Genomic DNA, 12,727 nt, shown 5'->3' on the forward strand with positions numbered 1-12,727 from the left:
CATAGAGCTTTGTTCTACTTTAGCAAAAAAATTAATTGACTTAACTTTTGTAGAAATTGTTAATTAACCCATGCTTTTCTTTGGTCTTCTGTTCATAGGAAAAGTTATTTGAGTTACCATTTTACAAATCCGAAATTTGAGGCAAAAAAAAAAAGGCTATGATCAAAATTATCAAAAGCAACTAAATGGCAGAGTAGATAGAGTGCCAGACTGAGAGTCAGCAAGAGACATCTTCCTGAGTTCTAATCTTGCCTCAGTCATTTATTAGCTGTGTGAACCTGTCAAGTCACTTCTCCCTGTTTGCCTCAGTTTCCTCATCTGTAAAATGAGCTGGAGAAGGAAATGGCAAACCAGTTCTATATCTCTTCCAAGAAAACTCTAAACAAGGCCATGAAGAGTTAGATAAGAGACATGAGAGAATCCAATAAATGATCTGACTCAATAAGTTTTTCCAATTAACATACCATGAAAAAAAAAAGAATGAAATAGCAGAAAGAAGGTAAGCTTCAGAGCTAAGAAGAAAAGTGTACAATGTGACCTCTCACACATACTAACTGGGCAGTCAGGGACAACTCATTTTCTCACTATGTCTAAGACAATTCTATGAGACTATAAGTGTTAGATGATGAGGTGAAAGAGGTGAGGAAGTTTCCAACATAGGATTTCCCTACACTAATCAAGTGACAAGGTCATACCACCTCCAGGTCTCCCCACAAAAATTTAAATAAATAAAGGTGTGTATACAAAAGCACATACATTTATATAAACACAAACATATACAAATCATTAATAATACAATAAATACAAATCATAATTTTGCAGATTGTTGACTCATCCAATCTCTCTCTTTCTCTCTCTCTCTCTCTCTCTCTCTCTCTCTCTCTCTCCTTCTCTCATGCACGCACACACAAACACACACAGACACAAACACAGAGAAACTTCATAAAATGGAGAAACCCCCTTAGTCCCAAAATAGTTCTTAAACCTTTGTGGAAAAGTAACAAAATAAGAATTTGTTCCTATTTTGTCACTATTGTATAATCGTTTCTTGTCTTTTACATGAAGGGCAGCATATAATTATTTGCTTTATAAAGTAGCCTATATCAGCAAGTGGATGGATGACCAGATGTTGGCGGTAAAAATAAAGTGTGTGTTAGTCACGGTCAGGGATGTAGAACCTCAATCTTATATATTTTTAGCTTCACTGCCTGAATCCGAGATTTCTTTACTGCTGACTTAAGTAGAGGCTGGAATTTATAATTACTAAGTACTAAAAGATGTTCTGAAAATGATATCAAGACTCAACTTTTAAAAGAATTATCTGTTTTCAAAGTTCTATAAAACAAGCTAGGCATTCTCTGCCAAAAAAAAAAAAAAAAAAACAATAGGGGTGAGATGAAGGAAAAAGGATGGTCTGTCTACATAGGATTTTAAACTTTGTTGGAACTGGAATGGAAGGAAGGAGAGAAAGTCAGGTAAATGTATCATCCAAGGATCTCCAAGTAAGGGTTAGGAAGTCCTGATAAGGTTGTGAACCAATGAACAGGAAAAAAATTCCATCACTGAAAGATAAAAGGTCACAGAGACAATCAAAAGGATTAGAGGAAAGATGAAAGGAACTTGAATGATTTGTCCTGGAAAAGAGAAGATCAGAAACAGATTCAGGGCTCTTGATCTTATCTACATATTCATTTCAGTTACATTATACTCTTACTCCACAATGAACCATAAACTATGATAATTTGAATATAATAAAGTTGAAAACAGTGAAGAAACAAAGAAATTGAATGAAAGAAATGAAGGATGGAAAAGTAGACAGGTAATGCCCAGAACTTCAGTTTCACGAAAGACAAAACTGATCTGTACCAATAAAGAAGTACCTACACCAAGGATGGACCAATCATGGAGTTGTTCTTATGGAATTCTTATTCATATGGAAATATATTCTTATGGAAAATATAGAGAGATATAAGTAGTATGATTAGGATAATAGACCTGCAGTTTCACTGGTATAGAAAAATTCCAGTTAAGGAAATTCATGTGACCAATGCAAGGTGACACCTTTTCTACAATTTATAATCTTATTAAGTCTTTCTAGAGTGAATTTAAATAAGAGTAATGGCTTGACCTCAGATCTCCCTAGTTTCAGATCTGATTCTCTATCCATTATGCCCTGTTGTCTATCTCGGTAACCAATGGGACAATTAAATGGATCTGGAATAGATAACTGTAGGTGCATAAAGTAGCTTTCCATTCATTCTAGAAGATTTTTCATGAACTGTCTTGACTATAGTCCCAACTGTTCAAGTAATAACTGCTAAAAAGAAAACAGTAGTTAAATCTTCGATGTCAACATAGCAATGAGTCTGTTGTGGAATACTCCAGGAATCTGCCACTGGTCTTGGATGAGCTGACATTTTTTATCAGTACTTTGAATGAAGGCACAAATAGCACAATTATAAAATTGGTAGATTCATAAAGCTGGGAGGAGCTGGGAGAAACTGCTAACATTATGGATGATTGAGTCATGATCTAAAAAGACTCTAACATGTTGGTGAATGGAACTGAATCTGATATCACTTTTAACGTATGATATGGGATTATATTTTCAGGTATAAATCACATGTGTTGCCTGATGAGGTCTCCTCTAACTCTGAAATTCTGTGATTATGAATATTTGGTTGTAAACTATTAGTACAACTTTCCTAAAAGTGTGGCATATTTCTTTCCAGAAGCAGTCTTTTGAAATAAGAGATACATCTTTTAAGGACAGTTCACAGTAGATATCTTCTTTTCTTGAGAATGAAGAGTTTGGAGATGGTGAGTAAGACAGCTGTTAGAGGTGAGGGTAATATAAGGATAACTGTATCATTTTCAGCATCTAAAATGTCACATTTTATCTTCCTATCACATGAAAAAGGTCTCAATGGGAATTTGCTAAGATACAGATCTAAGACATTCAGTAAATACTGATCAGATTAAAAGAGAACCAAATTGGAATCATGGCACTAAACATTACATAGATAGATAGATATAAATATATATAGATAGATTAAATATAGATAGAGATAGATAGATATAGATATAGATATAGATAGATAGATATATAGATGATAGAGATAGAAAGAGATAGAGATAGATGATAGAGATAGAGATGATAGAGATAGAGATAGAGATAGATGATATAGATAGACATAGACATAGACATAGACATAGATATAGATATAGATATAGATATAGATATAGATATAGATATAGATATAGATATAGATATAGATACACACACACATATAATGGCTAAGTTTCTATGTTTCAGGACTCCCTGCAAAAAAAATGGCATGATGATCATGATGATGATGACGACGATGACAATGACTATTGATGACGGTGGTTATTGATGATGGTACTGCTGATATTTACCATAGCAAGATATAGTAAACAAGGTAATATTTGCCAAAGTATCTTTAAAGAGATTTGCATGTATGCGACTACTCATATGACCATAAAACTTCACTGAATGGACCCTATGACAAAAAACACTGTCCTCTATTTGAGATAATCATGCATATATTTTCTACTTCTTTAATACATACACCACTGAATCTTGACTGTCATTCAACTTTGGATGCCCCTGTTTTTATAAACAATTCTAATTACTGATTGCAATTAATTATCATGTATAATAATTATGTAAATGATTATTCATTCTAAATCACTTTTATTAATTGGACTATGTCTTTTGCTTTCCATGATTAAACAACAGTTTTGGAAAAACTTTACCTCACTCTGAAGCTGTGAAACTTCTCTTGCAAATACACTGTCAATAGTGGCTGGCATCTGCTTATACAGAGAATTGGAAAGGTCTGCTTTGATGGTGCCTTTGTACTTTGCCTGGAACAGAAGAAAAAGATATAACATTTTTTGTCTTTTGCCATGAATACAAAAAAGAGGATTAAAAGAACCATTTCAATGAAATTGAACTGAAGATCATAAATTTTAAAAAAAATTTCAAGACTTTTAGGAAAGGTAATAAGAGATAAATGATAATTGAACTCAAGAGATTGAGGAGACAGCTTTGGCAAGGATTGAAGCAAAAATATTTTCATTTATTCTCTGCATATTTCAAAAGGCAAAATTATCAATGTATTTACACTTTAAAAACTAAATTTGGGGCAGTGATGAAAATAGGATTTATAATTTTGAGAAAGTTATTAAAAATTATTATAAAAGATTGAAATAAAAAGACCAGAATAATTAATTTATATAATAATTAATAATTAACTCCCTTGTACCACAGCCTTTTTTTTAAAAAAATGCTAATTCTCCACATTCACTATTTAAATCTACCAAGACAGGACACCCACTCACATGGCATCCTCTTGGCAAAAGTAGGTAAAATATAAACCCAACAGATTGCCTACTTCCATTTTCTAATCCAAAGAAAAATGATTCAGAAGACAGAAGTAATCCAGACTTTACAAATTTCTTTTGAAATAATCACTTATCATAACAAAATGCAAAGAAACAGTGATCTCTTATCCCATTCACTAGAAAAGTATATGGCAGAACAATTGCATTACAGAGGAGAAACTACTAAGTAAACAACAAATATCAGCTAGATGAATAGTACATAAAGTACTGGACTTGGAATCATGAGGATATGAGTTTGAATCTTGCCTTATTTGAGTAAGTCATTTAACCTTTTTCTCTCTGTCTCAGTTTCCTTAGTTGTAAAAGGGAATGAACCTACCTTAAAAGGACAATGGGGAATTAAGTAAGATAATATATCTAAAGCAAACCTCAAAGAGTTATATAAATGTTAGATGTTAATATTAAACTTCTATTGAGGTCTAAATTCACTGCCTCCATTTTTCACAGTACAGTCAACCCTCAGCTATTCACAATATTCAAATACCACTTCTTTTTTTTTTACAAGGCAAACAGGGTTAAGTAGCTTGCCTAAGGCCACACAGCTAGGTAATTATTAAGTGTCTGAGACCAGATTTGAACCCAGTTACTCCTGACTCCAGGGCTGGTGCTTTATCCACTGTGCAACCTAGCCGCCCCCAAATAACACTTCTTAATCTTAAATTATTTCCTCGTTTTGGTGTTATTCTTACTCTGTATGACATGGTACCTGATTAAATGGTCTTTCCTAAAAATCTATCTTCCCTTGACTTCCATGTCACATTATTCCCATTTCTCCTATCGCTCTTACTTTTCCTTCTGTCTTCTTTTACTATTGTTAATACTCAGCTAATTACATGATAACTTTTTTTTTATTTAAAAGGAATAGCAAGTTGTACATAATACATTTGCAGTTTCATGTGCAACTATCTTTTTTAAATCATGTTATGCTACAGAAATGCTTATTTTATTTCATAAATTATAAAACAAAATAAATAAATGAAATTTTGATCCAATTTTTTAAAAAACTAACTTGCATTTATTAAGCTCCTACTGTGTGCATTTCCCCCAAGATACTGGGTTCTCTTCTTTATTCTTTGTGTGCTCTAAACTCACCTCAAAACCAGCAACTTCCAAACTTAATTCTCTAGTCCTAACTTATTCAAGTCCTAGATCCACATTTACAACTGTCAACTATAGGAAGGGGATAAAATTTAGAGTGGTTTTCTTACTGCCACGTTTTACTATAGAAAATAAATTAAGAAAAACAATGATTGCTTTGGTCTCTCTTAACCAAACTCATCAGACATGGGTCTAATCCTCATGCAGAAACTTGAACCAACTTCATTTCCAACTTGGGCTGGTCAATCACTCTTTTGAGGATCTAGTGGGTATATTTCAAGAAGGAAAGGAAGGAAGGCAATCCAGGTACATTGAAAAGTGTGAACACAAGTGTGTGAATCAGCACAGAGGATATTTGGGAGGCAAAATTTTTCTAGAGTCCAATTCAGATGCCACATCCTTCCTGAAGCCTTCTCTTATTAATACCAACCTTCTTCTCAAGATATCATATAGGCTTTTTTTGTTTGTTTTATGACATCATGTCATGCTGCACATTATTTATCTATTAATGTTATAACTCTCTAAGGGTAGGAGTTGCTTTTTTTTATCTAAACTATGTAGGTCCCACAGGTCCTAGCATAGAACCTTTGCACTCAACTGGCAAATAAAAAAATGAAGGGATTTCATTCCTTCACATACTTTGCTCCAGAGAAACCAGGCAACCCCTATCCCTGTTCTTCTCCTGTCTCATTCCATTTCCATGCATTTGCTCACTTAGTCCCGCATGATTAGAATAAAATAAGCCCCTCTCTGTCATTTTTCTTCTGTTTTCTACAGGACCAAAGTCCCCAGTCACTACCCCATCCTCCCCCAATTAAAATTAATCCCTCCTTCCTCAAATTTCTCATATTACTTTTCTTGGAACTCTTTTTAAACTTATAAGTCCCTGCCTTCCCCACCTCCAACTCCTTCTGACTCTGTATTTCAGGTCATGGCATTTCCCCACACTGAACTGTAAACTTCTTGAGGACAAGAACAAAGACATTTTTGTCTCCACATCTCTAGCACAGAGTAGGCTGTCTGTAAGTGTTTACAGAATCAAGTTGGAAAATTTATTCCAAAGCCTCAGCACATATATCAATATTATTTTGTCAATTTCCCTCAGAACATGTCCCACAAAACATTTAAATCATTTTTCTACTGTAACTTCTGATAACTACAAGTGGAAAATCAATTAAGTCACTAGACTTTATGGCATTTACCATTCAAATAGTTCACAATTGTTACTTGATAGGTTCGATATATATTTGTTGAATTGACTTTCCTCACTTAAAAAAGTTTAAAAAAGTAAAGTTTTTTATTGATCTGAGGGGATCATGTAAAAATAGCAATACCAAAATCGATGGGTGTGCATTTTTTAAGTTCCTTCACATTGACATTCAATACTTAAAACCATTTAATGAGCTTGTTAAGAAAGGAAATAACAGAGCATTCACAAAAAGCTGTGTGGTCGATCCATCAATTCTGTGTGCTACATAAATCCAACAGATCATCTGAGTTAGCCTAAGTAAATAATAACGGATTTGAGTAGAAATCCCACATTGCTAAGTTATAATATTATAGTCTTTAGACTGGCTATCTTTATTTCCTCCATAGCACCTAACATTTCCATATAGTAGGTGAACTATAAGTATTTGATCACTGAACGAATGAATGGACTCCATTGATCTGTTAGGGGCAGCATTGCACAGTGGATGGAGAGCTAGCCTCAGAGAAAAAGAGGAAAGAAGACTGGGATTCAAATCCAGACTCTAATATATGCAGGTTATGTATGTAGTATATATGTAGTAAATCATGTTCATCTCTCATCTCAGTGCTCTTTGAAACTCTCCAAAACTCCAACATGCAGAGAAGGTGCCAACATGCATTGGTAGAGGAAGTCCCCTCATTCAGTAGTTTCCCATGCCACTGAAATCATAGATCCTTATCCCTTTTGCTAGAAAATTTGAACTATCCTCCTTTTCCCCGCCTAATCTTTATTAAGAAAGATACTTGAGAGCATAAGGCATCTTCCAAATCACAAATATTTACAATTCTTTCATTAAAAAATTTAAAACATTTTCACAAAAATTTTTTTCAAAGAATTTTTTCTTAATTCAAAATAACCTGAAAACAAAATGGTATATATCAGGAAAGGACAGAATTTTTACAGATATGGTACATATTGTAAGCTCAAGTGAAATTCTTTTCAACTTGTTACACAATTTCGTGTCTAGGTCTTGGCCATGTTCTAATTTGCAAGGTCATAATTTCTAGATATTTACCTAAAAAGGTAAATCCAAAGCAAAAAAAAGCAAAATTCAAGGCTCAAAAAAATGAAAACTTAAAGTAGATCTCATTGAACCCTTTTCTGCAATGATGCTAGCAATATTTTGCACACTCTGCTTATGGTGCAGGTCAAAAATGCAAACTATGCTTATTCATCTTATCCATGTTTTTTCATCAGTCTTTTTTCCATAGAGGAACTGCTGATGAAGTGCTGAAGACCACAACAAAATCATATCAAACTTCAGCCCTTCAGGGACTATTAATGTTATAAAGGTCACACTCAGCATGTGTCATTCCAAAGCAGTTCATTCTTTATTGGCTGAGCTCCTACTGCTAGGCGCTCAAGAGGATGTGGATGGTTTTTTATCTAATGAATGCATACATGTCTTATAAAACACATTAGGAAATATATGTACATATGAGGCCTTAATAACAAAAATAATCTTAGAATGAAAGAAAATCTAGCATATATATATATATATATATATATATATATATATATATATATAGTCCACTGATGATTTCTGCTAGTGAGTGACAATAGGCAACTATCATTGTCAAGTGAAAATAAAGATAACTATTTTTCAGAGAACCTTAATAACTAATAATTAAAATAAATTAACTGCATATTTGCCAACTACATTAATCTATACTCTTTATTTTAAAAATTAAAATGCTCTTAACATATATTTAGTATGAAGCACATCCATCTCTTGACATTGCCCCACAGAACAACAAATTGGTGATTACAATGCACATGGAAATGTAGATTAATTAATAATGAAACTTCACACAGTTACTTTAGCAATTCAATATAAATCTCAGAACTATTTGAACTAACATTAACATGTTATCAGTCTTTAATAGAAAGTTAATCTGATTTTTTTCTGAGTATGTTATCTAATTTCAGTGTGAGACCTATATGCTTAGAGGAATGAAATACATTAATAAAATATTTTATAAGATTCCATTACCTTACCTCAGAAATAAAAGCACCTATATGTTTTACATGCTTTAGGAGAGGTGTATCAGGTACAAATGTACATTTGTCTTTTGACTTTTTGTACTCTTCTCTATAATGGATCTAAAAAAAGAAATAAAGTAATATGAATTTAAACTTAAAGTAGAAAAACATTTTATTATGTATTATTAAATAAAATGTAGGATTTTTTTTTAATTTCCCAAAGAGCACCCTTCCCACCACATGCATAAGGATGGCTGAAATTCCTATGATCTATAATTGGAAAAATATTGACAAATCAAGTGAAAACTCTTCACTTTATAGGTGAAAATACTAGCTACTATATCACACTGTCCTGGTCCAATATGTAATATTCCTTATAGCACCTAAAAAAAATCCTATAATGCCTAGGAACTGGAAGTCATTCTGAAAAATGATGACAGATACAGATATAGATATAGATAAATAGATATAAATATCTATATTTGTATAGATGTATGTATACAGAGAAACCGAGATTAATTTCATAATTAAATATCTATTAAACATATATTAAGCACATCCTGTGCTTAGGCACAGGAGAATACAACAGAGAATAAACTGGCCTTATCATTGCAATGTTATAGTGAATTCCCTGATGAGAAAATTCCTGTCAGTGGAGGTCCACAGTTTCTTTACTTCTTCTCAGAGAATTTCCTCAAGCATTGGTTAGTTAACTGACTTGCCCAAGGTCAATATGCATAAGAAGTCCTTAAACCCAGGATCTCCCTAGATCCAAGTCTAGTTTTCTATTAACTATGGCATGCTTGCTTCTCATTCACATGTGATTAGAAAGATTTCCAATGGCATATCCTCTGGGAATTATAATCAGTGAAACATTTATCAATAAGCTAATGAAATGCATGGTCAAATAAAATGCTATAAAATATCTAAGATGGGAGGAATTGTTTCTAGTTAGGGGAGAAGGAAGTTCAGGGAAGGTTTCATGGAAGAAGCTAAGAGAAGTCTTACATGAGAGCATATAAAAACAATATTATTGTTGTTTGGCCTTCTTTCTCAAAGAAGACTGACATCATGGAGATGATGCCATGATATGCAAGTGAAATGAATCTGAGTAAGGGTTGCTGGTGTAAAACACCTTCTCCTCTAGAGTCATTTGGGTCCAGTGGCTAGTTATACATCAGGATGATTGGAAATGGCCCTGGATGCAAGGAAAAAGGTACAGAGAAAAGGAAACAAAGGATCTTTTCCTAGTGTGGAAGAAGACATATATGTCAAAGCAGGAGAAGAGAAAAAAATATCAAGGTACATAAAATAGTTCAATGTCAATAGAATATTCCGGTGTACATGAAAAGTCTATATAAAATAATACTAAGAAAGAAAGGTAAAAATCAGATTTTGGACAGACTTTGAATAGCAAAGTAATGAATATCATATCTGATGATTGAGAACCAGTGACTAGGGTAATGATGTGACATATACATTAGAAAAGCCATTTGAGCTGCTTAATGAAGGAATGACTGTACTTAGATTACAAGAAAACCTGTTTCTCTATGGAGCAGCATAATAAGGAATAATATAATACAGTTTTGTTCAATAGCATACCAAATATAACAAGACTGGTACAAGGGAAGAAGATTGTGAGCTGATTCATAGAATAATCATATAAGAAAGACCTTTTGTCTAATGCAGCTGTTCTTACAGGGACAGAATTTAACCCCTGGTGAAGTCAAACTTGACTAAAAGCAAATCATATCATTTTGAGTATCTCAACTCTACAGTGATTCCTAGAGATAATCAAGTTAAATCCATGATCAATTGCTATACAGGTCTATCTTAAATTTTAGAAGTTAAGCACACCCCTTTATTGTTTGAAAAAGAAAAAAAGCATTAACACTTAAGTATTTGGCAAATAAATTTCTCCCTTTCTCCTCAGATACTAGATATAATTTGGGATTTCTATAAACCTTTAAACTCAACTGCTAGGATTAAAGCAATGATAATATAATAAACAACATTACTTTAGTAGACTTAAAAAAAAGAGAAAAATACAAATATGCCCATTCCATTATATAACTGAGAGAAAAATGACCTATGATAATGATTAGGCAAATGCTTGACTCATTATTTTAATCTTTTGCCACCACCTTTTTCTCATCACTTTCACATTCTTCACTGTAGTGTTATGAGTGGCTATGGAGTGCGGGGCTCCTGATAAGCACTGACATAAGTAACGTGTTCAGGACATGAGTTCTGGGAAAAGGGTTAAATATTTAGCTTCTTTCTCTGCTGAAATGACAAATAGAAAAGACAGGGCTCATTCACACCCTCTTGGTCTCTCCCTCGCTCTTTCTTTCTGTCCCCTTCTTGTCCCCCATCATTGCCATGTTTTTAAAAGCAGCTTATAAAAAGCATTTTTGCTGCTACCATGTACAACATTCTCTTGGTTTTGCTCATTTTGCCCTTTGTTATTTCATGCAAGTATATCCATGTTTTTCTATAATCTATAATTTCATCGTTTCTTATAGCACAATCATTTCCATCACTATTATATAACAAAGCTTGTTCAGCCATTCCCCAGAGATGAACATTGGCATGTGGGAAGTTACAATGCTTCAACCATTTTTTAACCTAAGCCTGTGATATCATCAGTATAAAAAATAACTGATCATATTGGTCTAAAAGATATTTGACTGACTTATTTCCTTGACTTGATTAGTTATTGACTGAATTAATGGAATCAATATTTCCAATAAAAATGGCACTAGAATCTATAATCATTACTACATTTTTAAAAAACAAAACACTCACGTAGAGGGAAAAAATATAAAGCATAAAAAAGAAAATCCAAAAACCATCAGACATTTGGTTCAAAATAAAAATTAGGTAGGTAAAGAATATGAATAATACCATACAAGGAACCCTAAACTAAAGGCAACAAGAAAAGGAATTTTAAATATATCCAAAGTTTCCAAAAAAAACTAAAAAATATATCCAAAGGAGGAAATCAAATGAATGACAAATTAGACCATTTGACATGGTCATTCAAAATATTCAGTCACAGAGGAACATAAACTAATGCCAAAACTAAACGAATTTTTTGTTCCAATCTTTATGGAGAAAGTGCTTGGAAAATTTCATTGCCTTCTTTTAAGTTTTAGTTAATAATGCAGAAATAGTAAATGTATGAATAGCAGAAAATGTGCAGAATGTTCAAGACCTCATTGATAAATTTTATGTAAATAAATTTCTTGGACTCAATAGAACCTTAGAGGATCTAACATTTCATTACTATGGACACCCAGTCCAGCAATACAGATTCCTAGTCCTTTATGTCTTCCTATCCACATCAAAGGCTCTTGAAGAGAAGGGAAGATGGAACTGTTAGTTCATAGTTGCAAATGGTCTCCACCCATGGGCTTTCAGCCATAAAAAGTCTTCTAGCACATCTGTTGGAAACTCTAGTATAATAAAGATATCAGATAAACGGGTAAAATTCTATAATAATGGATAGAGAAATGGACATCAAAGGAACACTAAACATGTTCTACTGGGGCAAAGACAAAAATATGTCTCTAAGATTTAAATCATACATTAGCTATCTTTTGCATTTGTTTTAGGTAAATAAGAACCAAGGGAGAATAGCTTTTGATTCAGTTCTATGTTATTTTTTTTAATTGAGTCACCCCACGAGATTAGAAACTGACAAATATAATAAACATTGATTGAGAACTGGCATTTTAACTAATAGAATCCCACAATAATTCAGAAATTCTGAGATGTAAGAAATCATATAATCTAAAATACTTCATTCTTTTAAAAAGAAATGTGTATGGGTAGCTAGGTGGTGTAGTGGATGGAGCACTGGCCCTGGAGTCAGGAGGACCTGAATTTAAATCTGGCCTCAGACACCTAATAACTATCTAGTTGTGTGACGTTGGGCAAGTCATTTAATTGCCTTGCAAAAAA

General features: G+C 33.0%; 1 protein-coding gene across 10 annotated transcripts in view; it reads right to left on the reverse strand.

The window, feature by feature from the left end:
- Nucleotides 1–12,727, reverse strand: part of NEBL (nebulette) — a 456,697-nt gene that overhangs the window by 129,955 nt on the left and 314,015 nt on the right. For 6 of the 10 annotated variants that reach the window (XM_074192957.1, XM_074192956.1, XM_074192962.1 and 3 more), the window contains 2 exons: nucleotides 8,777–8,881; nucleotides 3,781–3,891 (listed from right to left, as the gene is read on the reverse strand). The exons of 2 other annotated variants lie outside the window; for them this stretch is intronic. In XM_074192957.1, the coding sequence (XP_074049058.1) occupies nucleotides 3,781–3,891; nucleotides 8,777–8,881 (216 nt within the window). The remainder of the gene's footprint in view (nucleotides 1–3,780; nucleotides 3,892–8,776; nucleotides 8,882–12,727) is intronic. 2 more of the 10 variants (XM_074192959.1, XM_074192960.1) reach the window with 1 other exon arrangement.

This window comes from Macrotis lagotis, chromosome 7 (genome assembly GCF_037893015.1).
Source record: "Macrotis lagotis isolate mMagLag1 chromosome 7, bilby.v1.9.chrom.fasta, whole genome shotgun sequence".
NCBI lineage: Eukaryota > Metazoa > Chordata > Mammalia > Peramelemorphia > Peramelidae > Macrotis > Macrotis lagotis.